Here is a 23343-nt window from a genome sequence, read left to right as displayed (position 1 = left end):
GTAACAGCAAATTTTGTGCAACTAAAGATTTTCTGGGTTAACAGGGGTATCACAGCAACACGAAGAGTTAAGTATATAAAGCATACGTTTGTAGTGCTCTCTTGTACAGTTCGGAAAATCTGGCCATCAAGAAAGCTGACCTGGCAAAACTAGCCGCCCTTGAGAACCGTTGTTTTCGTCGGTGACTTGGACCCAATCACTGACGCCGAGTCGCTATAACAGCAGCGAAAATGGACACGTTCATACGCATCCTCTTCTGACAAAGGAGATTCAAATAATGCGGACAAGTGTTTCTAATATCATAAAAGAGCATAACGAAACAGGCAAAGACCTTCGATAAGGGTCCCTCCAGGAAAAGACCACCAGGAGTATCAGAACGACATGGAGGTCAGCATTCGCAAGAGACATGGAAATGGTCTTGAAATCACCCCAAATGGGCACAGACACCTGGAAGAAGACATGGAAAACAACTGTGGAAGAAGTAGTGATGGACCGGTGAAGATGGCGTGCTGTCGTTCGAGACTCACTACGTGCGGCTGGTGATGGGCAGCAATGCCTCATACCATGATGATGAGATCAGAGTCAGAAATTCTGACCATGGTGACTCTCACAACTTTCCGAATTGAAGGGGAAGTCACTTTATATCAGACTTTGCCATTTTTTTCACTACTTCTTTGTGTACTCATTTTTCAGTTCAGTAGTTCTCAATATAAAATTTCAATGAGAAAGACAGGAATCTTGAACTAAGGAACTACAGTTCTGAAATTTTTGGCCAACCAGGACCGAGTTCAAATTCCAAAAGTAAATTTCAGATGAAACTGCTGCATGAGAACTAGAGAACTGTTGTTGAAATACTGCTTTCAAATTGAGCTATTGTTCAGAAAATAATAACTGTATTGACATCAACATGAAAAAAGCAGCCTTCAAACAAGAAATCACTTTCGATTACTCTGAAAGGGTCGCAATGAAAGGGCCTTCATTATTTATTACAACTAGTGGTGAAAAATTTTAAGTAGTCAGATTTCTCGCTTGTTTACTTTGGTTTCTTACAAGCACCGTACTAAGAAATATCAACTATGGACAGTTTGAAAGCATATAAGATCCTTGTATGAAATCAAGGAACATTCGACACGTGTGCAGACATTGGCAATGTCGATGCCTCTTTGGGGAGTCGTTTGGTGCTCGGTTGGGGGGGGCGTCGACTTGCCTTCTTTCTTAGCTTTCTAGTCTGTTCTTTGACGTTTCTCAAATACCTTAGTACCCAAAATTACTTTAATTCGATTGTTGCCACGTGCCCTTTTTGGTTTCAAAGTGATGTGTTATGAATCAATATCTTTTTAGTTTACAACGATTATGACAATTTTGCGGTAAATATTTAGCGCCAATGGAAAGAAGATTATCGATGTCGACAATATTCTCGGGGCCTGCCTAACCTAACCTGATTGGATTGGTTTCGGGAAAACATGTGCTTATCTCACAGCTGGGCGTGTTAGAGGACCTAGAGCGGTTTTTACTTCACAAGACCTAGCAGTTTGGTCGGGGCCAGTGAACGTCCTTGTCACGCGTCCTAAGGGCCAAATTCCTCTCGGAGTTCACTCTTCCAGTACCCAAACAACATCGTTGACTTCAAGCTTTGATTCTGGGTTGGTCCACTTCCTTCGGGTGTTCAGTGTAGGCAAGTATTCTCGGATCAGCCTCTTCCATGTTGCTTCCAATCGTTGTCTGATCTGCGTCCATTTTTTGGTCTTCAGTGAAGGGTTTTCGTTGAATACAAAGGCTGGTTTGTTAGGTAATGCTTGGCCAATAAGGAAATGATTTGGCGTTATTGGATCTTCGTCTTCGTTGTCGCTTCTGACGTGCGTCAAGGGGCGTGCATTAACTAAGCATTCTGCTTCTGCGACAATGGTTGTGAAGACGTCCCAAGTCAATTTGGCAGAACCCAATTTCAAAAGAAGAGCTTGTTTTACTATCTGCACGAGCCTTTCCCACACGCTTCCAAAGTGAAAAGCAGAGGGGGGTTGAGGCGCCATTCAACCTACTGGTTCAGCAAGTTGTTCTTGATAAAGTCTTGGTCCAACTGCAGATTTTGTCTTCTGATCTGTTTTCTGGCTCCCAGGAAGTTGCTTCCGTTATCACTGAGCAAGAGCCGTGGTCGTCCACGTCGAGCAATGAATCTGCGAATGGCTGTCAGACAAGCTGATATTGTCAGATCTTCTGTCACTTCAAAGTGTATTGCTCGAGTCACTAAGCAGTTGAAAAGACAGATATAGGCCTTCTGTTCTTTGCCTCTTTGAATAACGGTGAAGGGCCCAATATAATTAAGTCCTACATTCGTAAAGATTAAGGGTGATTCGTTTTCTGGAAATGGGGCATCAGGCAGATCTGCCATAGGTAGTTGAAGACCTTGTCCTTTAAAGAGTCGACATTCAAAGCACTTGTATGAAATGCTGCGTAAGGAGTCCCTTAGGCCAAAAACATAGTAAATTTACTGTACAAAGTTTTTGACATACTCTGTTCCAAAGTGCATGCAGATTTCATGGCACTTCTCCAAGAAAAATTGGGCGATTGATTCTTTTTCGTTAAGAACAATTGGATGCTTTGTGATATATCCCAATGTACTTCTCTTTGTTCTGCCCCCAACTCTTTCAATATTATCCTTCAGAAAAGGTAAAAGCGGCAAAAGTTTGTCTTTGGATGGCTAATTCCTGTTTTTATTCAAGAGAGCGATTTAGGGACTAAACGAATTCTGCTGTCATACTTGGATAAAGTGGTTCCATGCGTTTTCGACGTCGTTGATGTTGAGTGCTCTTTTGGATTTAGTTCGCAAGATTTCGATGAACCGAAACACTTGGGCTGTTGTTTTTAACAACTTCGTCCATTTTGAGAAATTTTTGGCTGCAACCACTGGTTGAATTATTTGTCGCATCATTGTGGTGTTTGTCTTCTCGGTGTTGAGAAAAGTGCTCCAGTTTTCTTTTGGTTCGAACAAAAATGCTGATAGGCTTAGCCAATGCTCCTTAATGTCAGCAGGAAGAGTACCTCAAGAAACGTGATCGGCTGGATTGCTTTTCCCACTAATATGCCTCCGGCTGCTGGTTGGCGATTGACTTTGAATTTTGCTAACTCCGTTGCCCACAAAAATTTCGAGTTTTTCTGAGTTTTGATCCAAGCCAGGACAGCTGTCACACCAAAATGTAGTATCCTTGAACTCTAGAGTATGGTTTTTCTTGATGAAGTGAGCTAAACGGGCTCCAAGGACGGCGGCTTGAAGCTCGAGTTTTGGAATACTTACCTGCTTGTTTGGAGCAACTTTGGCTTTGCTCATTAGGAAACAACAAGATACACCGTGTTCAGAGATAATTCGGGCATAAGCAACGGCATCATAGGCTAGTTGAGAAGCATCCGTAAAAACGTGTAATTCATAGGGTTTTTCTGGTCGCTACATCTAGTGTTAGACAGCGAGGGACTTCGATTGGGGGAGAACACAAGTAATTGTCTATCCAAGTTTGAATTGATTTACGCTTCTCCTTTGGCAGGCGGTCATCCCATGCTAGACCCTCTTTCCATATCTCTTGTAGTATAATCTTCAGAGTGATTATTACGGGCGCTATGATCCCTAGTGGATCAAAAAGGCATGCAATTAGAGAGAGTAGCTTTCGAACAGTGTAATTATCTGCGTTGGTATCGAACTTTGATGGTTTCTGATGGAAAAATTTGTCAGTTGATTTATTCAATTGAACACCAAGTACGCGGTGACAGTCCTCGCTGTTTTCATCACCATCGTTGACATTGTATATTGCTGTTTGCTCATTGGAGACAAACTTTGTCAAGTTAAAGTCGGCTCTCATGAGGGTTTTCTTCAGCGACACTGCGGCTTCTTGTGCAATCTCTGCCGTTTTCAAGGAATGTACGAAATTGTCCATGTAAAAACTGTTTTTAATTAGATTTTGAATCATTTGGTCCGGTGCAAAATCTGCTGCAGTGTTCTGGAGGACAATAATGGCTGTTGATGGTGAGCATCGAGCGCCAAAAATGGGACGGGTGTACTGGAATTGCTTCACGCCGTGATTGGTAGGCCACAGAAATCTCATTGAAGGCTGGTCTTTCTCAATTATACCTACTTGCATAAACATTGCCTCAATATCGGCGCTGATTGCAACTGGATTTTCTCTGAAGCGAAGCAGGAGACCAACCAGATTTTTGATCAAGTCTGGGCCTGTCAAGAGGTTACTGTTCAGAGAATTCGCTTTAAAAACTGATGCAGCATTTGAAACTCGCCATACATTTCCAGGCTTATTGGGGTCGGTGACTGGGTGATGTGGTAGGTACCATACGCGGCTAGGGGCGACGCTGGAGAAAATAACTTGTTTGACAAATCCCTTCTCGATGTCTGTTTCGAAAGTCTTCTGATACATCTCTTTCTGCAGCTGATCTTTGCTTAGTTTCTTTTCGAGGCTTTGATTTTGTGCCTTGGCTACAGGATAGTTGTTCTCCAAACTTACTTTTTCTTTCCAGAGGAGACCAATTTCGTACCTCTCGCCTGTGTGCCGCACTGTATCATTTAGTCTTTTAAGTGCTCTGGTGTCATCTTTTGACAGAGGCGTTTCATTTTCATTTTCCGATCCCGATGAATCTATCTTCCAGAAGCTGGTTATATGATCTGCCAGAGGATCTTCTTCATTTGTTGTAAGCGTCATTTCTCTGTCGAATGCTTCATAACTAACAGAAAGGAAGTTGGTTTTTTGTTGTTCCTCATGGCCGAACTTGATTGGACCAGTTATAGTCCAGCCTAACTGATTGCTGATGGCAAATGGCGTGTTTTTGGGTTCCTGTAAAAACTCTCTTTCGAGGATGTACTTTGTTGCGTCAATTCCAAGTAATACTTGGATGCGACTGTTTTTTAGTTGGGGAAAATTGTTGTGTTGCAAATGGGGATATTTGCTGCAAACATCATTCAGTTCTGAAACGGGGGCATTATCAAAATGTCAATTGTTAATTGAATAAACATAATTCAAGCGAAACAGTGATTTGTTACTGTTAAATGGTCCAATATCAAGTTGTACGTGTTTTGATTCCATTGAGAAATCACCAAAGGCTGTCGAAACACTCAGAGTTGATTCTAGGCTTGTTCGTGCTGCATTGAGTTTGATTACCATGGGGTTGAAAACATATGACATCGTGCTGCAGCTGTCAAGTAATGCATAACATTCGCAGTTTTCGATGGGACCGTATAGTTTAATGGGAACCATAGGAAGCTGATTTCTAATTTTTTGAGGGAAAACTGGCGTGTAGATTTGTGATTTTGTTTCGTTGCTGATCTCATCGGAGATTCGCAGAGTGGTAATTCGTATTGAGTAGCGTTTGTTTATTTCTGTGAGACATAATTGTTGTCATGTAGCATTGAGTGGTGTTTCCGTGAACACTGTCTGCATGAGACTTTAGATGGACATGTTTCAGCGTTATGAGTTGAGCTAAGACAATTGTAGCAAAGAGAATTCTTTTTGACTTCAGCATTACGTTCAAACGGTGACATTTGCAGGAATTTTGAATTTTGAACACTTCCTTATGTAATGTTCTCCTTGATTAACCGGACGGTTTGTACTTCTGTTTTGCTGAGACTGTTGTTTCTTTGGATTGAATGGTTTGTGAACAAAACTCCTGTTGTTGCTTTCAAATGTTTTAACTCTGTTAGCGTTGTTGTGGTGATGTTCGTTTGCGTTCTGCTTGTAATTGTTCGGGTTGTAGTTGTGGTGGATCTTGTTATGGCCGGATTGACTAAATTTTTGGTTTCCGTTTCTTTCCTTGTTTCTGAAATTAGGTTTATGGTTAAATTTACCTCTATTGCGGTAGTTCTTGTCGTGATTTCCGTTGTTCGGGTCGTTGCTGGAAAAACTGTTGTCTTGTAGATCTTCACAGGCTCTAGCCTGTTTATCCATCCATATCGAGAGGTCTTCCAATCCTGTAAATGGACTTCCATTGTCGACCAGATGTTCACTCTATTTCCTTTTCAATGACCATGGTAGCTTATCCCGGGCAATCCACACTAAATAGGTTCAAGTCTGCGTAAAAACCATGTGCATTAAATGTCTAGACTAGTTTTCTCAGGAAAGAAGCGTAGCTTATCAATGTTACGTGGTCGCTTGCTTGTGGTCTGTACCACTGTTCAAATTCTTTGGTGAGGGCGGCAACAACGTGTTGAGGATTTCCAAAGCGTCTTTCAAGTTCCAATAAGGCATCACGATAGAATTCGGGGTTACAGAGATATCCCGAAATGGCTTCTCTTGCTGGTCCAACGACCAATGTTTGCAGGTAGCTCATTCTTTCGTTGTCAGTGATGTCACGGTTTTGATGAATAACTGAGGAAAACATGCAGGACCATTCATTCAACTTCAGTGAGTCTCAGTCGAAATTTTGTTTTTGTATGCCTTGCAGCTTGACTGAGCGGAGTTGTTTCGAAAGAACGGCTGATGATAGCTGTCGGAATATTGGGGATGCGCGGTTTGCTGATTAGAATTACTTCCATTGTGAATTGTTTGTTCATTTACATTTTACGAACAGGATTGTTGATGGTTTGTACAGATATTAGGTTGAACATATTGTTCACGTGTTGTTGGCAGTTGCTGATGGAGGCCTGCTGGATGTAGCATCTGCTGAGCAAAATTACTGCTTTGGCAGTGATTTTGGTTGATTGAAGCCTTTTGTTGATTTTGACCAAAAAATTCAGGCAGGTTATTTGCGACACCAAGTGAGTTGAGCGATTCCCCTTCGTTACAGTTTATGAGATGCTGACTGCTCTGGATTGGTTGAAAATGTGTATGGCTTTGAGGAGGAGGGATGTTTTGCGCAACACGATGATGAATTTGAGAAACATTTGCTAAGGAATTCATAACTGAAATATTCTGGTTGCTGCTGAGGCTGCAGTTGGGTTGCGAATAGCAACAATTCTGGTTTATATCAATTTGAGTTTATAATGGGATCGATGTAGAGAATTGGGTTGGGGTTGTTCCGATTTGTTGAGGTTTTGCATTGAGATCGGCGTGTGATGCTGTTGAGATTTCTCTTGGTTGGCATGCAACGTTTTGACATTCTTGTAAGCTTGCCACCACCTCTGTTTTTCCACCGTTCTCTTTCGGTAGAAAAGAAGGATCTGGTGTTTTTTGACGGAATGTAATTTCGGATTCTCGTTGTTGCTGACTTTTCAGACCATTCTGCGTCTCAGTTTGTAGCATTTTCTGCCTAAAATAAAAATGGATTCCCTCAGGGTTTCGTGTGTAGTGGGGCTGCACGTCGTTGTTTCTTAGATTAATAGGAACAATGAAAATGGGATTTTCGTTTGTCCGGTCATGATCACCAGATCCGTCTATATGAATTACATCGTTTTTTATCACATTCATCTTTTTGTGAAATGACATTCTGAATTGGAAGAGCTGTTTGTGGGTCAAAAGCGGCTTCTCTTGCCGTGCATGCGCCCAATTTTGTTATGCTCCTGTTTCGCAAATTGTAATTGCCGATCGTTGTTGTTATTGTTTCAGTTTCTTTGGTTTGGATTTTCGTTCCTCCTGAGTAATCAGCAGTGTCTTTCGAAGAAAAGAGTATGTTGTTTTGGTTGTCAAAATGCCTGCTTTCAGTGGAGTTTTGCTGATTTTTTCTCGAAGTGCTTGAAACAGCTGACATTCGACTTCTAAGTGATGATCTGCTTTTTGCTCTGGAGGTTTCTTTTCTTATCAAAATTTCGTGTTGCTTGACGATTTGCATAATTTCAATTTTCTTTGCAGTGAGCTCCTCTGTCTCTTCAAGAGGTTCCAAGACTTGACTGCTTTTAGACTGGGCCATTACGTCCACGATTTTTTCTATTTGTTCGACATTTCGGATGAATTCCTGAAACGTCTGAGAAACTATTTCTGCATCAAGATTGTCTGATATTTGCCTCCTTATTTCGCCCTCAAGCAGTTGTGCATTTTTAAAACGCTGGTGGAAAAGCATGACAATGCTATTTATGCTTTGCTTGCTATATCCGAACTTTGATTTCCTGGTTAGCGTCGTTTTCATTTTTGTTGCTCTTTATATGCTTTTGGTCTTATTGAGGGGAAGGTTTGTACATGTAGAAATCTGAAATGTATTGGAGACTCAAGGGGCCAAATTGGTGACCTTAGGAGGTTGATATATGTCAATTTGAATGACGTTGGAGGACACCTGGATAACTTTGTGGGGAACTTTGTGCTGAGCTCGGAGGGCACCTTGGTTTTCTTCGAGGGTCGAGTGAGATCAACTTGAGTGAATTCGAGGGCATTTGGTGACTTTGAGTTGGACCCTGGGTGACTTTTGTGGGCACTTTGGGTGACCTTGGGGGAGGTGATCTTTGGGTGACCTTTGGGGCACACTGGGTGACGTTGGGGGACCTTTTTAGACTTGGGGGAACTCTGGGTGACCTTTGGGTGACCTTGGGGAATACTCTGGGTGACCTCTGGGGGCATTTTGGTTGACCTTGGGGGACTCTGATTGACCTTTAGGGGCACTTTGTGTGGCATTGGGAGGCCTTTTGTGACCTTGGGGGCCCTTTTGTGACCTTGAGTGACGTTGGGGGGCCCTTATGTGACCTTTAGGGGCACTCTGGGTGACCTTTGGGGCACTTTGGGTGACGTTGGGGGGGGGGCTTATGTGACCTTTAGGGGCAATTTGGGTGACTTTGGCGGCCCTCTTGTGACCTTGGGGGGCACTCTGGGTGACCTTTTGGGGCACTTTGAGTGACCTTGGAGGACTCTGGGTGACCTTTAGGGGCACTTTGGCTGATCTTGGGTGGACTCTGAGTGACCTTTTGGGGCACTTTGGGTGACGTTGGGGCCCTTATGTGACCTTGGGAGGTACTCTGGGTGACCTTTGGGGGCACTTTGTGTGATCTTGGGGGCCCTTTTGTGACCTTGGGGAGTACTCTGGGTGACCTTTGGGGGCACTTTGGGTGACCTTGGGGGACTCTGATTGACCTTTAGGGGCACTTTGTGTGGCATTGGGAGGCCCTTTGTGACCTTGGGGGCCCTTTTGTGACCTTGAGTGACGTTGGGGGGCCCTTATGTGACCTTTAGGGGCACTCTGGGTGACCTTTGGGGCACTTTGGGTGACGTTGGGGGAGGGGGCTTATGTGACCTTTAGGGGCAAATTGGGTGACCTTGGCGGCCCTCTTGTGACCTTGGGGGGCACTCTGGGTGACCTTTAGGGGCACTTTGGCTGATCTTGGGTGGACTCTGAGTGACCTTTTGGGGCACTTTGGGTGACCTTGGGGGACTCTGATTGACATTTAGGGGCACTTTTGTGGCCTTGGGAGGACCTTTGTGACCTTGGGGGCCCTTTTGTGACCTTGGGTGACGTTGAGGGGCCCTTAAGTGACCTTTAGGGGCACTCTGGGTGACCTTTGGGGCACTTTGGGTGACGTTGGGGGGCCCTTATGTGACCTTTAGGGGCAATTTGGGTGACCTTGGCGGCCCTCTTGTGACCTTGGGGGGCACTCTGGGTGACCTTTTGGGGCACTTTGGGTGACCTTGGAGGACTCTGGGTGACCTTTAGGGGCACTTTATGTGACATTGGGTGGACTCTGGGTGACCTTTTGGGGCACTTTGGGTGACGTTGGGGCCCTTATGTGACCTTGGGAGGTACTCTGGGTGACCTTTGGGGCACTTTGAATGACCTTTGGGGGCACTTTGGGTGACGTTGGGGGGCCCTTTTGTGACCTTGGGGGCACTCTGGGTGACCTTTGGGGCTCTTTGGGTGAACTTGGGTGGACTCTGGGTGACCTTTTCGAGCACTTTGGCTGACCTTTGGGTGCACCTTGGGTGACGTTGGGGGCCCTTTTGTGACCTTGGTGGGCACTCTGGGTGACCTTTGGGGCACTTTGAGTGACCTTTGGGGGCACTTTGGGTGACGTTGGGGGCCCTTTTGTGACCTTTCGGGGCAATTTGGGTGACCTTGGCGGCCCTCTTGTGACCTTGGGGGGCACTCTGGGTGACCTTTTGGGGCACTTTGGGTGACCTTGGAGGACTCTGGGTGACCTTTAGGGGCACTTTAGATGACATTGGGTGGGCTCTGGGTGACCTTTTGGGGCACTTTGGGTGACGTTGGGGCCCTTATGTGACCTTGGGTTGTACTCTGGGTGACCTTTGGGGCACTTTGAGTGACCTTTGGGGGCACTTTGGGTGACGTTGGGGGGCCCTTTTGTGACCTTGGGGGCACTCTGGGTGACCTTTGGGGCTCTTTGGGTGAACTTGGGTGGATTCTGGGTGACCTTTTGGGGCACTTTGAGTGATCTTTGGGGGCACTTTGGGTGACGTTGGCGGGGCCCTTTTTTGACCTTGGGGGTACTCTGGGTGACCTTTGGGGCTCTTTGGGTGAACTTGGGTGGACTCTGGGTGACCTTTTGGAGCACTTTGGCTGACCTTTGGGTGCACTTTGGGTGACGTTGGCGGCCCTTTTGTGACCTTGGGGGGCACTCTGGGTGACCTTTGGGGCACTTTGAGTGACATTTGGGGGCACTTTGGGTGACGTTGTGGGCCCTTTTGTGACCTTTCGGGGCAATTTGGGTGACCTTGGGGGGCCCTTTTGTGACCTTGGGGGCACTCTGGGTGACCCTTGGGGGCGCTCTGGGTGACCTTGGAGGGCACTTTGGGTGACCTTAGGGGCCCTTTTGTGACCTTGGGTTGACTCTGTGTGACCTTATGGGGCACTTTGGGTGACGTTGGGGGGCCCTTATGTGACCTTTGGGGGCACTTTGAGTGACCTTTGGGGGCACTTTGGGTGACCTTGGGGGGCCTTTTGTGACCTTGGGGGCACTCTGGGTGACCCTTGGGGGCCCTTTGGGTGACCTCGGAGGGCAGTTTGGGTGACCTTGGGGGCCCTTTTGTGATCTTGGGTGGACTTTGGGTGACCTTTTTTGGCACTTTGGGTGACGTTGGGGCCCTTATGTGACCTTGGGAGGTACTCTGGGTGACCTTTGGGGCACTTTGAATGACCTTTGGGGGCACTTTGGGTGACGTTGGGGGGCCCTTTTGTGACCTTGGGGGCACTCTGGGTGACCTTTGGGGCTCTTTGGGTGAACTTGGGTGGACTCTGGGTGACCTTTTCGAGCACTTTGGCTGACCTTTGGGTGCACCTTGGGTGACGTTGGGGGCCCTTATGTGACCTTGGGAGGTACTCTGGGTGACCTTTGGGGCACTTTGAATGACCTTTGGGGGCACTTTGGGTGACGTTGGGGGGCCCTTTTATGACCTTGCGGGGGAACTCTGGGTGACCTTTGGGAGGACTTTGGGTGACATTGGGGACCAAAGGTCGGCTGCTGTAGATTGGTTCTACTGTCGGAATGATGATCTCGGCTATTTGAGGCTGCACAGTAGTCCGGTTGGCCGGATAGCACTGACTGGCTGCTCTGTTCGTGTAGATGTCGACTACTGGTGGAACGATGAAGTCGGCTGGTTGAGGCTGCACAGGAGTCCGTTTGGCCGGATAGAACTGAGTGGCTACTGGGGGGGGGGGGGAGGTGTAGATATCGACTAGAGCTTGCCGGTTCCACTGGTGGAACGATGAAGTCGGCTGGTTGAGGCTGCACAGGAGTCCGGTTGGCCAGATAGCACTGACTGGCTACTGGGATGGTGTAGATGTCGACTACTGCTTACAGGTTCCACTGGTGGAACAATGAAGTCGGCTATTTGAGGCTGCACAGGAGTTCGTTTGGCCGGATAGCACTGACTGGCTACTGGGTTGGTGTAGATGTCGACTACAGTTTGCAGGTTCCACTGGTGGAACGATAAAAACGGCTGGTTGATGCTGCACAGGAGTCCGGTTGGCCGGCTAGCACTGACTGGCTACTGGGGTGGTGTATATTTCGACTACAGCTAGCAGGTTCCACTGGTGGAACGATGAAGTCGGCTGGTTGAGGCTGCACAGGAGTCCAGTTGGCCGGATAGCACTGGCTGGCTGCTGGGGTAATGTAATCTTTGCAAAGTTTTCACCGGACCCGAATTTTGTAATAAAACAATTTGAACTGCTAATAATTTTAACAATCGCTTCGCTGATAACCTGTTTTTTTTCAAAAAAGGGAAATCTTGATTTGTAGTTACCCAAACCCTGTTGGTAATTGGTAAATAAGCCTCTCCAGGGAGGGGGGTGTGTTATTTGCCCCGAGAATAAATAAATGGAGTGATAAAAAATATATATGATGTTCTCAAAGCTTATCTGAATTGTCATTTCTTTTCACAGAACACCTGCACGAGACACTTCCACGATACAATTTCAATTTTTGTCCTATTCCAAAGTTCCACGTATTTCTTTTTCAATGTAGCTTCCTTTCCACCATCTTTAGCAGCTGTGTTGACCAACTTGCCCACAGAGGAGGTTGCTCTGTTGTTCGGGTTGGATCTGTTCGTTTGAAGCGCCAAATGACAATGTCGATGCCTCTTTGGGGAGTCGTTTGGTGCTCGCTTGGGGGGGGGGGTGTGGGCGTCGACTTGCCTTCTTTCTAAGCTTTCTATTCTGTTCTTTGACGTTTCACAAAAACCTTAGTCCTCAAAATTACCTTAATTCCATTGTTGCCACGTGCCCTTTTTTGGTTTCAAATTCTTGTGTTATGAATCAATATCTTTTTAGTTTACAACGGTTATGAAAACTTTACGGTAAATATTTAGCGCCAATGAAAAGAAGATTATCGATGTCGATAACATACATTTTCAATTCAAAGTCAAATTCTCGGTGGACACAAAGAAATACTCCTCTACATACCAGCTGCCTCCAAAACAGCCTCCTCCTCCCCCAAACGCCGGCTTCCTTCGCAGCAGCTGCCTCCTCCCGACACCCCCGGGATGGGTAAGGGTATGTGGCATTTGGTTGAAGAACTATGAGAGCAAAGATCCTACTACCACTTTGATAACCCCGAAAGACAAATGACTTGCAGCCGCCTTACAGTTTTCGAGGGCGTGCATTCGTCATTCAAATTATTTCACACAGCCTGTATGTGCAAGTTCTTCAGTTTCAATGATTTGGACTTAATCGTATTAAGGTAGAATCAAATGTGATTAAAAGTTGCCATATGGTGTGTTATGATATCCAATAAGCAAATATCAAAAGCACAAAACAACTTGCATTTTGAGTATGCCTAAAATACTCATCTGTCATATTATAAATCTTTAGTTTTCATTGAGTACCCGTGCATGTTAGATTTCATATAGAATTACTTCACGGCGCAAAAAAAATAGTTAGCAACAATTCGAACCTATCAAGGCTGAGCCATCTTTCTTTCCTGTAAATGAAGATGGCATATAATTGTTATTAACTGAACACAAGGCAAATGTGTTTCAAATATCTCTTCAATTGTGAGATGCTTCGAATGAGACTAGGGCTGAGAACCAAAATGTTACTCAAAAAGGCAACCTTGAAAAAAACCAGAAAAGAGAAGTAGAATGCCGAATGGCTTACTTTATAGTTATCGCGAATGAATGAGGTGCATCGTGTGCTAATTGAATGCGCTCCTTTTCTATGAATTCAATTTCTATCTAACCATGCGAGAAGTTGGAGACGGTATTGCCCTCAGATACGGCTGAGAACCCGTGAAAAAACCATCAAACTGTTCATGAGGATAAAACTTAAATGTAGCTCATCCAACACACTGTCTAAAAGGTGGCTATAACCATATCAGATACAACAATAAAAGCAATTTGTTGGTCGTTTTGCGCATTGAAGGGTGTGATGATGTCAACGTGAAGCTATGTCCAGATTTTCCAAGTTGAACCTTTTCAAAAAGAGGTACAACAAATGATGACGAAGTACGATTAGATATCAAAGCAATTGGGCAATTTGGTTGTTTGATTCACGCTTTAGTGGTCTTTTTCTGTAAAGGTAATAAATCTGTTTGCTAAGAAGTACCAGGAAAGCTTGCCGATTTCATATAAATATCACGAGAGCAATAAAAGAAGTTCATCCAAAAATGTCAAGTAAAAATGAAGTAGCTAAGTAAACAAACGTTTTTGAACAAACTTGGCTTCATAATCAGACTGATTCAAAATTGATACTGAATTAATTAAGATGATTTACAAAACATTTACATTTGTCTTTGTCTAAATTTTTTGATATGAGTTAAAATAACAATTAATTTTTGATTTTTTTCCTGTTTGAACTTCAATTATTTGCTTTTATTTATAATTAATACACCCAATAAATTGTATTTGTGAGTTTTCGGAATTTCCTTGTTTTTTTCCGTGAACAAGCCTTTTTGCTCTCTACTATATCTGTTTTTATCTTTGAGGTTTTGAAGCTGACAAAAACTTCAAAGTAACATGTACAAATTTCATCAAAGTTCAAAAGACCATTTTTTCATTTGAACTAAATATTGAATGTTAAATCACCGGTTATTATCGCGCCTGTTAAATTGCGGTTTTTTGTTGCTAAAGATTGCTTCAACTGTCATTAAGTTTTTCAACTTCGTGACATACGTCGAATATGTTCCACTCAACCTCATGCTCTGAACCACAATTTTGGATGAGAGGTTTGCTTACCCAAGAACCTTTTGTTTTCGGATGTTTTGAATCTTAAGAGGTCACATCTTGGCAACCTTGATAGAATAACATCCATCATATATAATTTCACGTATGACATTCGGCTCCAAATTTCTATCTAAGGCAAAATAAATTGTTGGCAAACAGGATACTATTTTCTCGTTGTGATATGGTTTGATTTGCACACTATTTTTTGCTATATACTCGCGAAAATGTTAGTGTTATTTTTTCTCATCAGAGCTCTCTTAAAACAGTACCGCCAAAACGCAGTGAGTGAAAATCAGACAACTTTAGTGTCATCAACATCTGCAGGTGAAAGAGAACCGGAGAACGCTTTAAGTGATGCCGCAAGTGGAGCAAAAAAAAACACAGTCTGATACCCACCAACGCAGAAAATAACCCGCTTTTGCCAACTCGCGTTCATCGAAAAGGCGAGAGATCAATGAAGTTGGGCTTGCAAACCTAAGAGCTAACGGAGAAGCAGAACAACGGCTGCGAGGGCGGCAGAATCAGTAACAAATTGACAGTAAAGAAAATTGAAATGCGTTGCTACGAACGATTGTTAACGGCAACAAGATCGAGCGATTGAAATTGAAAGAAGGATAAATGAAGGCAACGAAAAGCAAAGCACTTTGAAATTGATTTTTTTAAAAGGAAGTTCAACAGCGTCTCGGTCGCCAGCAGATGACTTAGAAGGTGTTGGATCAAGACGCAAGCAAGAAAAAACGGCAAGCTGAGCAGATTCAGTAGCCCAACAGTATGGCCTTAGTTGGCCACTACCTCCTAATGTTGTTAGCATCCCTCCTAAGAATGTCGCAAAAGACAAAAGTGACAAATTTGTAAGCAAAAATTTGAGTAATCTCAAGAAACCAGAAATAACTGAGTCATTTAGGATGATAAAACCTTTGGCTCAGGAGGATGTTCCAGCAACAAGAACCGTCAGCGTTGCCAAACAAGAAGAGAAGCCAGAGTCCCAATCACAACTCGCAACAGATCAATGGAGTGTCAAAACCAAACAACCGAAATCCAAACTGTGCCACAAGTTAAGTACCAACCGAGTGGTGATCCAAGAGAATTACCAACACTTCTGTTAACTGACTTCTCAGAAGAACCCTTGGAGTGGCCAGAGTGGGCAGAACTCTTTGATGTCATTGTTAATCAAAAGCTGCTGAACGATTCTGAGAAGATTCAGTCCCTGAAGATTAGCCTCACGGGTCAGGCAAAAGCAGCAATAGCTGGATTGGGTTTCAGCCAACAGTAATATTATCAAGCCTGAGACTGACTATGCAAAAATATTGGTAATCCGAGAGTCGTCGTCAAATCTCTACTCATGAAGATATACATTCATCCTCCAGTTAGACACGACAACTCTAGTGGCTCTATTGTTAGTTTTGCAAACGTAGTCAGAAACACAGTTAACGCTTTGATCAGCATGATTGCAGCAAGATCTTTAGTCGGAGGGAGTTCTAAGTTCGGCAAACTGATAACTTTCCCCTAAGTTGAAAGAAAAGTTGCTACGACACCTACAGGATCATTGACTGCTGGCAGCAAATTGGATTGTATTTAAATTAGAATTAACAGCTTTTATACATGAAGACTTTTTAGCACAAACTCCAAACTTCAAATTTGCAAAAAATCAAAATCAGTACAAATGCATCCAACGCTGAAGACATCGCTAAAGATTTCAGAAAGTCCATTCATTGATTGACAGCACGCTCTCTGGAGTTGCGAAAAAAATAAATCCAAAAAGCTGAATGAACGACGGAAACATGTGCAGATTTTCAGACTGAGTTGCCTGAGACAAGGCCATCGGTCAAGAGATTGCAAAAGTAGAACTTGCAGAGTGCCCTATTGCGGAAGACAACACAACAAACTTTTGCCTTTTGCACAGTGACTTCTCCAAAAAGAAGGCTACAACAGGTGCCTCAGATTCTACGACAGCAATAGCCAACCTTATCACACAAGAAGGACTTCATGTGGTGCGCATCAAACTAAAGAAAGCAAACTACAGCGTACTGGCTATGTGTGAAACAGAATCCTCAATTTCAATTGTCAAAAAAACAAATCTATCTAAACTTCACCTGCAAGGCTGAATAGAGTCCTTGTAAGTAGCAGGAATCCATGGATCACAAGATGTCAAGACGAAAAATGTGCCGATACCAGTTTCAGCAAGTCTCGACCATTGACCACAGTGCATTTCTATGTTCAAGAGAATTTGAAGTTGGGTCACGAGATTATAGATCTGCAAGGGTTGAAAGATCGCTACCAACATTTGAGGGGCATTAAGAATCAGAACTACAATCTTTATGAAGATCAATTTATTCTTGGACAGGCTTGTTATGACACCATCACCATTTAGATTTCAAGAAATCAGACACGGAAACTGCTCCATGGGCAGTGAAATTGAAAAAAGGATCTGCCTTCATTGGTCCTCTACAATCCAAATATGCAGCAAATCTCACTACAACAGCAACCTCAGTATCAGCGGACAACGGATCCTTCGCCACAATATGCGAAGTCAACGTTCATTCGAAAGATGAACATAGAGCATCAAAACATTGGAGCAAACGACTCTATTCACCAGTTGAAAATACGAAGTTAGACTTCTGCGGCGAAAAGACGATGTGGATATACCAAATATTTTCAACTCCGCTATTGGACAGCTCATGTACATAAATCGATGCCTACAGAAAGATGATACGTTACGAAAGCGTTATCCGGAAAACATTGACACTGACGTCAAAGCTGGTTATGTCAGAAAACTGGAACAAGATGAATTGAATGCAACCAGAGACAAGCTTCAATATTGTTTGCCACATCGTCCTGTCATCAATCTTCATAACCCGAAAAAATCCGAACAGAAGGCAACGCAGCAGCAAAACATCAAAAAGTAGCCCTCAAAGACACTTTTTTATCTGGACCGGATCTGTTGCAGAGTCTGATCGGAATTATTTTTCGCTTCCGAGAACAACAAATAGCGTTTTCAGCCGACATAGAAGCAATAATTCTCCAGGTTGCTGTCCCAAGCGATGACAACCGATGGTCACAATTTCTTTGGCGAGAGGATTCAGGGCAGAAGATAGAAATCTCAGAGCGTACGCGACAGGATTATGGAGCCAAGAGCTCACCAAATTGTGCAAAGTGGGCCATGCATCAAGAGACGAAAGATAACCGAAAGACGACGGAAACCTTGTCAAAGGCGTCTAGCGAAATTTCTACATAAACAATCTTCTAAAGTCAGTCAAAACATCTCAAGAAGCGATCAAAAAATGCAAAATAGTTCTAAATTTCCTCAGCAAAGGCGGATTCAATTTGACGTAATGGATAGCAAACTACGAAGAAGTCTGGTCCCGGATCCCAGACGCAGGCAGATTAACAAAGTTGTTAAAAACTTTTGAGGCCGAACCAAAATTATCCTCAATCCTTGGACTGAACTGGAATGTAGACACTGACAGTCTCGTAGTCTTTCGTGGAAATGAGCAGAAAGTTCCAGCAAAAATATCTCAGATAATTGTCCTGTTCTTTGTCTCAGCAGTGTTTGGCCCACTTGGGATTTGTTCACCCTTCCAATAAAGATGCGGTTTCTACTCAAAAACATTTGAGCAGCAATGAAAAAAGCATGAGACAAAGACTTGTCAGCCGAAGACACAAAATTTTTCAGTGATTGGTGCTCTGGGTTGAGAGCAATAAGGACGATGTCGATAAATCGGTTTTTGTTCGAGAACGTATGTACAAATTTGAGACGCCACATTTTCAAAAACGCGACAGAAGAAGCAATTTGCATCGTGGCTTATCTGCAGAACAAGGCAACACTAAAACTTTCCTATGTGATATTAATACGCAGTCTAGCACATATCAGACCCACGACAATTTTGAAATTATAGTTTTAGGCCACAGTCTACGAATTTCGTCTCAGAAGGCAGATATGGGGAGAACATGATTAAATTTGACAAAATCTGTGATTGGACAGATTTATGTACCGTGATAAAGTGGCTACAATCATCTCACAAGGAACAACAATTGTTTGTTGCAAACAGGGCAGCAGAAACATTGGAAAACTCTACTATGGCTCAATGGTGACATGTCAAAGGCAGTGAAAACACTGCAGATACGGGCACCAGAGGAATGTCCATCATGGAGTGCCTCAGGGAGTCTGGGTGCTTGAACGGGTCCTCATGGTTCCAGACAAATAAAGAAAAGTAGCCAAAGCAATGGTGACAAGCGAACGAAATTGAAACTGAGCCAGCTACCAGTACTACATCCATTGAAACCAAACTAAGACAAATTTTCCACTGGAGACAATAAAGTGCCAAACGATTTAGAAACTTCATTTCCTACTGCATGAGTTTCAGACAAAAAGCAGAAGAAACTTCTCAAAGCAGATAAGATTCATCAGGCAGAACATTTTTTTCGATTTGCTCAAAAGGTAAGCTTCCCGGATGTTTCGAATTCAAAAAGAAATAGCAAAAAAATCTGAAAAACATTGCAAAGTTTTCACCCTTTATAGAAGAAGATGGACCAATTCGAGTGAAAGGTTGACTGAAACGTTCAATTCTGAACTACAACGCAAAACGTCCAATACTTTTGACCGCAAAACATCCAGTCGTACACTTTCTGTTGGAGAGAGCGCATCATGACAACATACACGAAGGAACAGTGTACATGAGGAACATGCTCCAACAAGAGTAATGGGAAACTGGATTTAGAATTGCGATAAGGAAAATCAAGTCGAGACGTTTCGAATAAAGACGTAGGAATGGCAAGCCAAATCATCCACCGTTGGCAGACCGACCCCGAGAGCGACTTGATGAGTATGTTTTCCCATTTACCCATACTGCAGTTGATTGCTTCCGACCACCTGACGTTAAATTCCTTCGATGTATCTTGACGAGACGGTGCTGCCTCATCACCTGTCTAGCAACGCAAGCAGTACGCATAAAAGTGGCACAGTCATTATACACCGAGTCATTTCTATCTGCCCGAACACCATCAACAGTGACAATGGAACGAGTTTCTTTGCATCAGCCAACTAATTTAAAGTACTCATGAAAGAGTGGGACAAAGCTAAGAATGAGAGCACAGAAAAAGATTGTTTGGAAATTCAATCCACCTGGCGCTCCACTTTTTCAAAAAATCTGAGAGACACTAGTTCAGAGTTGAAGCAATGCCACAATTTCAAGCTTGGACATCTAACACTGACAAGTTACTCAGCACTACAATTTGCGTTGTAGAGCGAACCTTCAACCCGAGACTCCTGACAGCAGTAGGTGACAACTCTGAAGATCTGGCAGCACTCACACCAAATCAGTTCCTGTTAGGAGGGGAAAACGCGAGTTCTCTATTCATGCCATCCAGTGAACGCTACCAGGTTCTGAGAAAATCCTTTAAAACGACTCAAGCCTAAACCGACATGATCTGGAAAAGATGGACCCGTGTATATCTTCCCCAATGGAACCACAGAGATCGAAGTGGTCAAAAGAGCATGTGCGAAACCTGGGAGACGGATGGTTAGCATCGCTATTAGAGGAATTTGTGAAACTCTGTGAGTCCAAACTGCGACGAATCATTAAAGTTTTCACTGTCAATGACAATGTTGTGCGATCACCGAAAGTCAAAATGGCACCAACAGAGCTGAACCAGCCAGTCGTGAAGTTAGCGCCAGTATTCTACGATGGTGTTTCCGAGATCAAAAACAGGGGCGTAGATGTTGGAGCCAGTTCAAATCAGCAACAAGAGCCGTCAGAGAGCATAATATAGTTCTTGAATCTCGAAAAACCTAGAATTCGTCAAGACACGAAAGTGGTCTAAACTGAAAAATTATACAAGTTGAGAATAAAAATTTTTCAACCCCCCCCCCCCGATTTTGGGAATGGAAAACCTGATGAACCCGATCTTAATGCGCAAGTTTTAGATATACCTCTGTACCTCTAAGCTACTCATGGGACCTAACTAAAGTTATTGCACCAAAACCAGAGTTGTGGCTATTAGCACTTATATGGTGTAAAATTGGAATTTTTTTTCATTAATTGTGAAGTTACTTCAATTATTTGTTTTTATTAAAATTTGGTGACAACTAAATGTGAAATGCCCTGAAATTGAGGCACTCAGAGCTGCATAAAAACCACCACTGATTATGGCAACAAAAAAGTTGCATTCATTTGACATTTACTATGTAAACAATGACTTAACTCACTTAATTAATTAACCAGTCAGAAACGAGTACGAACAAGCAGTTATAAATAATTTTAATTGATTATTCGCTTTAACCCAATCTTTAAAATAGAGCAAGAATAATCTATTTAGAGCCATTAGGAACTGTTACCAAGAGCAGTTGGCTATCAGAGTAATCTAAAATTCGATTCTTCCAGAACTGAAAACTTTTTTGCTAAGTTTTGCTAGATCTTGAGTTTTATGTAATTTGAGTTTTCTTGACAACAAGTTAACAACCTTAATAACACTGGTTGAAGAATTACAGCACGAGATTAAATATAGATCATCAACAAAGATTTTCTTAGTTTCAAACAGAGTTAATGTTACAGCTCTAACGACAAACAGTTTGCACGAGATATTCATTCGGTCAAACCCTGTGATGAACCGGTCCGGCTTAAAACTCAAGAAATAGGCTGTAAAATTTTGGTTCCGCTGAGATATTTGAGCAGCCGCAGCAATACTACTGAAGCGACCCTTCTGATTGATTCCAGAAGCGAACTTAATAGCTTGAATAGAGATATAGCTCTAAAGAACATCAGAAGGCAGTGACCTTCGAATTATACTGCTGTCAGAAACATTTAAAAGAAGTCATCAGACCTTTTTATTGCTAAAAAATCAAGTCTCAAGAAAAAACAACAGCAGGCGATCCAATAGCCATGGCAGTCTACGGATTGGCAATCTTCCCCCCCCCCCATCGAGGTGCTTGAAGATCAAAATTGGACCCATAAATGGTACGCAGATGACAGTTATGTTGCCGTTAACCTTGAATGACTACGAATCGTGCTAGAAAAGCTCAAAGAATATGGCGGTACATTTGGCTACAATGTGACCAAATTTCATCTCATTGCAGAACTAGAAGGCGAAGAAAATTCTCAAGCAGCAAACATATTTTTTTCGGGTTCTGGGTTCAGTTCTTGGCTCTAACAAAAGCTATAACCATTTTTTTTTTAAAATGTCGCTGAATTTTTCTAACCTGCTCAAGAACCTCTCCAAACATAATAGGGTGTGCCCTCAGAGTGTATACAATTCATTTACAAATAGACTGCAACATAAATTGACTTTTATTGCTAGGACTATTCAAACATTGGCAGCGAGCTGAAGGCATCCAAAAATTAATTGACTAAGCGCTTATCCCTTCAATAATAAAACATTCTTCTTATATTGTCAAATACCAGAAGTTTTTCTCTCTTCCGGTTAAAGACCGTGACCTAAGCTTTCTTAAACTTGATGACCGGGCAAACGATTATGAAATATCTGTCCAGATATGTGAGCCATTGCAGACGCACAACGCTGTAGATGCAGCCCTTCGTCCAGATAAATTCTTCGGAATATTTAAAAAGGCAGGAACAGGCTCGAGCGAAAACGTTGTCGAATAAAGATTCTATCAATGAAAAAATAAGCTTATTCTCTAGATTTTGCTTTGGAAAAAACACAATGGTGGCCAAACGCACTTCAATTAAGAACTTATGATTTTGGTTTAACCAAGGGATAGTTTAGAGATGGAATTGCCTTGGATATTATTGGGATCCCGTAAAATTGCCATCAGTATGGGCGTGTGGAGAAATAACTAGTGTAGCGTTTGCTGTACAATGTCAAAAGAAAATTTTGTGATTGTGCTATGCGCACACCAGACACAATGACATCCGTGACTCTTTAACCAAATTTGCTGAATGAAGTCTGCGATGATCTCGAAGTAGAGCCATGTCTACTGACTTTGCAAGGTGAAACTTTCGCAAATAGAAGTGCCACTACTTTTCAGCGGAACGCTCTTTGAAGTGGAAGTGTTTAATCCGTATGCTAAGAGTTGCTTAAGAAGCATACTGGATTCATACAAATATCACAAGTCCATCACGAATTTGAAATACGAGCAAAGGATAATCGAAGTCAAGAAAGCCACCCTCTGTCCGTTAATCTTCTCGTGTACAGGAGGAGCTTGTGCGCCAACGTCAACGTCAAAAGCCGTACAGAGATTGCTTCCACCATCAGCGATAGGACAGACGATTCATATTCAGACTTGATCACGCAAGTAACGACAACAAAAAAGAAGTCTAGCGCTCTTGTGGAGCTCCATACTCCGTGACGAGCGCTCCATGCGCCGGCGCCCTGCAGTGGAAGCGTCATTAGGAACCATTGTAGAGGAAGGCAGGCTATTGTCATAAAGTTTTCTATATTTTTCTCATCCTGATTCAAAAACCGATACACATTATATTTTGATTGCTAATTAATCACACACACACACACACACATATATATTTTTATATATATATATATATATACATACATACATACATATATATATATATATATATATATATATATATATATAAATATATATATATATATATATATATATATATATGTCCAGATATGTGAGCCATTGCAGACGCACAACGCTCTAGATGCAGCCCTTCGTCCAGATAAATCCTTCGGAATATTAAAAAAGGCAGGAACAGGCTCGAGCGAAAACGTTGTCGAAATAAAGCTTTTATCAATGAAAAAGAAGCTTATTCTCTAGATTTTGCTTTGGAAAAAAAACACAATGGTGGCTAAACGCACTTCAATTAAGAACTTATGATTTTGGTTTAACCAAGGGACAGTTTAGAGA

At 42.9% G+C, this 23343-nt stretch overlaps 2 protein-coding genes across 2 annotated transcripts in view; one reads left to right on the top strand and one right to left on the bottom strand.

Annotated features, from left to right (window-relative positions):
- Positions 1-23343, top strand: part of LOC142336816 (uncharacterized) — a 173032-nt gene that overhangs the window by 126998 nt on the left and 22691 nt on the right. The gene's annotated exons all lie outside the window — the stretch shown is intronic.
- Positions 3420-6236, bottom strand: LOC142336076 (uncharacterized). The gene is made up of 3 exons (XM_075384589.1): positions 6158-6236; positions 5837-5959; positions 3420-4960 (listed from the first exon to the last, which is right to left on the bottom strand). Exons 1-3 carry the CDS (start codon positions 6234-6236, stop codon positions 3420-3422), a joined length of 1743 nt encoding a protein of 580 aa, XP_075240704.1.

Source organism: Convolutriloba macropyga, chromosome 3 (genome assembly GCF_964194025.1).
Source record: "Convolutriloba macropyga chromosome 3, txConMacr16.3, whole genome shotgun sequence".
Classification (NCBI taxonomy): Eukaryota; Metazoa; Xenacoelomorpha; order Acoela; family Convolutidae; genus Convolutriloba; species Convolutriloba macropyga.
The sequence above is the reverse complement of the archived record's forward strand: the minus strand, read 5'-3'. Positions and strand labels throughout refer to the sequence as shown.

Excerpts from the sequence above, each read along its gene's own strand:
- LOC142336076 (XM_075384589.1), bottom strand. The coding sequence starts at position 6,236 with ATGCCTTATTGGAACTTGAAAGACGCTTTGGAAATCCTCAACACGTTG. Across the intron at positions 5,960-6,157 it reads ACCAAAGAATTTGAACAGTG|GATTGGAAGACCTCTCGATA; the intron begins GTACAGACCACA and ends GTCCATTTACAG. Across the intron at positions 4,961-5,836 it reads CAAGAACTACCGCAATAGAG|AACTGAATGATGTTTGCAGC; the intron begins GTAAATTTAACC and ends CCCCCGTTTCAG.